The 3683-nt window shown below is 38.0% G+C and overlaps 1 protein-coding gene across 1 annotated transcript in view; it reads left to right on the top strand.

Annotated features, from left to right (window-relative positions):
• Positions 1-3683, top strand: part of LOC101980314 (DNA annealing helicase and endonuclease ZRANB3-like) — a gene marked incomplete at its 3' end in the record, with an annotated part of 124136 nt that overhangs the window by 100621 nt on the left and 19832 nt on the right. The window contains exon 6 of the mRNA XM_013346651.2: positions 1269-1354. Within this exon, the coding sequence (XP_013202105.1) occupies positions 1269-1354 (86 nt within the window). The remainder of the gene's footprint in view (positions 1-1268; positions 1355-3683) is intronic.

Genomic DNA, 3683 nt, shown 5'->3' with positions numbered 1-3683 from the left:
CCAGCCTGGTCTAGAAGAGCTACTTCCAGGACAGGCTCCAAAACCACAGAGAAACCCTGTCTCGAAAAACCAAAAAAGAAAAAAGAAAGTGAAAGGAGATAATTGAAATGCATGTAAAATAATTTCCTATGCCTGTTTGTATTCTCAAGGATGGGACTTAAGGACTACAAATCTTAGGCAGTCATAGAGAAGGCATAAAGGACAATAAGGATTTTAATGGTATGCGACACTTAGGGCATCAGAGATAGAGCTTTCTTCCCAAGCAAACCACCAGCATAAGGAAACACTATATGGATAGAGCTTTCTTCCCAAGCAAACCGGCATAAGGAAACACTATATGGAAGCATTCCTGGTTTTTGTAAACTTTATCTCTCTGTTCACAAGATAAACCCTGGAAGAATATTTGCTCATCATAACAGTAGCCAAGACACAGCCTAAGCATACCTTGTACACGGCTGTTCAGTCTCAGCATGACCTTGGTCCTGACACATTTTCGCTTTATTGCCTAGTGTGTTCCACTGGTCTTCTCCTTTATGTTGGAAGTTAGTGAAGTCCTAAATGAATGTGTTTTGTTGTATTGTTTGACATAGACCTGAGCATGTCAACTGCTTACATCTTTGCTCCATGGGAGTGGGAGTAACACAGCCAGGGAGGCTAAGAAGCGCAATATTGACCGGGCACAGAAATGTCTACCATATCTCTCTGCTCTTGGATGTTTATGTCTAGAAGACTGTTTCCCCGCAGAGAATGTTTACGAAGATTAGCTAAGCCTGTTTCCTTGTTCAGCTGTGTAGAATACCCCTGCCTCCTTGGTTGTCTGTGTGTAATAGCTCTACCTCCTTCATTAAGTGTAAGCAATAACCCTGCCCCTTCTTCAGATGTATATATTAAACATGCTAGATTCCAAAATTTAAAAAGTTCTTTATTATTATAGCACTTTGCTTATATACTTCTTTTTTAAAAAGTTACCTGTGACATACTTTTGTAGTAAAATTTTCATTGTACCATAATATGATTGCCCATATGTGAACACAATTATATATACAGTGGCTGAGAAAAATCTTTTTTAAAGTATGTATATGTATATGTGTGTGTATACATTTTTTATCCCTGAAGAATGGGTAGGGTGGGAGTAAAGAAAAAGGAAAGGCCTTGAGGGAAAAGTATTTTTGGTTTTATACCTCTTAATATTTTTTTTAATTTCTTTTATTACCATAATAATTTAGTTGGAAAATTGTAATATATTAAGAACATTTGTATTGTTCCAGCTTTTCATGCAGATTGAGGCTCTCTTCCCACAAAAATTTGGAACTTGGATCGAGTATGCTAAAAGATACTGCAATGCACACGTCAGGTAGGATAATTATTCTCCATAAGCCTTTATCTGCACAACCTTGAAACTCTAAACATTAAACACTGTTATCATTCCTCATTCCAGTGGTCTTCAAACTTACTGTAGCTGTGAAAGGATTTCTTTAAGTAAAAACTTGTATAGGTGACCTACATATAATGTAAAAGAAATAGCTAGGTGTGGTTCACATGCCTTTGATTCTAGCACTTGGGAAGTAAAGAGTCGAATTGCCAGAGGCCATACTTGCCAGTACGTAATGAGTCCTTGTCAAGGATGAAAGAAAGTGCACCTGTTCCATGAGATGTGTGTGTACATGGAGGTATGTTGTCCTGCTATTCGTTTGACTGTGTGGGGTGTCAGGCTTAGATGAGGCAGGATTTGGTGTTACAGTGATGTCTTAGTTACTGTTCTCTTGCTCTGAAGAGACTCGGTTACCAAGGAAACATAAAAAGAAAGCACTTTTTAGTGGCACGCTTACAGTTCCATGACCATCATGGTGGGAGTAAGGTAGCAGGCAGGAAGGTATGGAGCTGAAGCAATAGCTGAAAGCTTATGTCTACATCCATTTGCAAGATGGAGGAAGAGAGCTAGACAGGGCCTAGTATGGGCTTTTGAAATCTCAAACTAAGAGTCAAACATTCAAATATATGAGCCTATGGGGACTGTTCTCATTCAAAGCACTGTAAGTGAAGAGATGTATGGAACCTGGTATCAGTCAGTCCAGGAGCCTTCCTGCACTGTTTCTTGTTATGTGTTGTGATATTTTTGTTTTAGGAAGTTACCTTAATTCAGAGTTTTAGTTCCTTTTAGATACAATTATGATTCCCATACATGATCCTGCCTAATATTTGTATTGTTCCCATGACAGGTCTGTTTGACACGAATCTAGGTGTTGATTAAAACAAAAAAACAACTGAACAAACAACCTTAATGGTGACTTTTGCACTGGAGATGCCAAATTTGTTTACATGATATATATTGCCTACATTTCCCATTGGACAACTAGAACAGGCTAAACATTTAATTTGCATGTCTGTCCTATTGTGTGTTTCTTTTTAAAAATTTATCTGTTTTTATTTTATGTGCATTGGTATTTTGCCTGCATGTATGTCTGTTTGGAGGAGTCAGATCCCCTGGAACTGGAGTTAGAAACAGCTGGGAGCTGCTCTATGGGACTGGGTCCTCTGGAACAGAAGCCAGTGCTCTTAACTGCTGAGCCCTCTCTCCAGCCCCCTACTGTCTGTTTCTTGATTAGTATCTGTCATATGACAACAAAAGTGTGTACCTCACTTATTAATGCAAAGAGAGAAATATTTCATCTTTGTGAAAGGTTGTGTAATGGTGTAGGTTATCTTCTGTTTTCTTCTTACTTGATAACGTCATTTCAAGGGCATTGTGCTCCTCAAAGGCATTTTCTTTCTTTTTCTTTTTAATTATGTGTACATGTGTATGTCTGTAAATGGGTATATGCATATGTGAGTGCAGGTATCATGGAGGCTGAAATAGAGAGTCAGACCTCCTGAAGCTGGCATTTCAGCTGTCCAACATGGGTGCTGGGAACTGAACTTAGGTCCTCTGAAAGAGCCGTATGTGCTCATAAGGGCTGAGCGATTTCCAGCTCTTTAAAGATGTTTTCTTCTACACCCATTTCAGAAGTCTTTCTATTCCTTTATGTCTTTACCTTGAAAGCACTGTGGTTCCATAATCTTTTATTCAGATCAAGGCATTTCCTGACATTTCAAGTTAGGCTGTGGGATGCTATATTTTCATCCACAGTGGTTTTATTCTGGAAAGGTGTCATTTTCACACTATAATTTTACAGAATGCAATTATGGATCGTTATTCCATCCTAGACCCATATTTTATATTTGAAATGTCATGCTGCATTCAAAATAAAGTTTTAGTGAAATGCTTGAGCAAGAATGTTACTTTGTCTTTAAAGAACTTACTAATTCCAGAGACATGCCCCAAAGAAGCATGTTAATACATAAAGAATCTGAAGAAAGAATTTAGGGTGTAATTAACCAAATACTACATACTCCATATGATTTGAGAGGTATAGGGAAAAGGGATTACTCAACCAGATACCCTTACCCAAATACCATATGTTAGTCACTCTTCTGAATTCTATGTAGAGGCAACTATGAATACACATAGGATCTGGAAAAGGAAGCACAGTGAAGAAATTGATTAACATTGTTCTAGCATGGGAAGGTTTAGAGCCCACTTAGTCCCCATGTGCACTTTTGGGGGTTAAATCACTCACTCTGTGTCTTGCTATTTTTTTTTTTGTATTTCTTCCCCATTGTTCTTCTTTTTTTTTTTTAAATTT

This window comes from Microtus ochrogaster, chromosome 6 (assembly GCF_000317375.1).
Source record: "Microtus ochrogaster isolate Prairie Vole_2 chromosome 6, MicOch1.0, whole genome shotgun sequence".
Classification (NCBI taxonomy): Eukaryota; Metazoa; Chordata; class Mammalia; order Rodentia; family Cricetidae; genus Microtus; species Microtus ochrogaster.
Note: the sequence above shows the minus strand (reverse complement) of the source record. Positions and strands in the feature narration are given on the sequence as shown.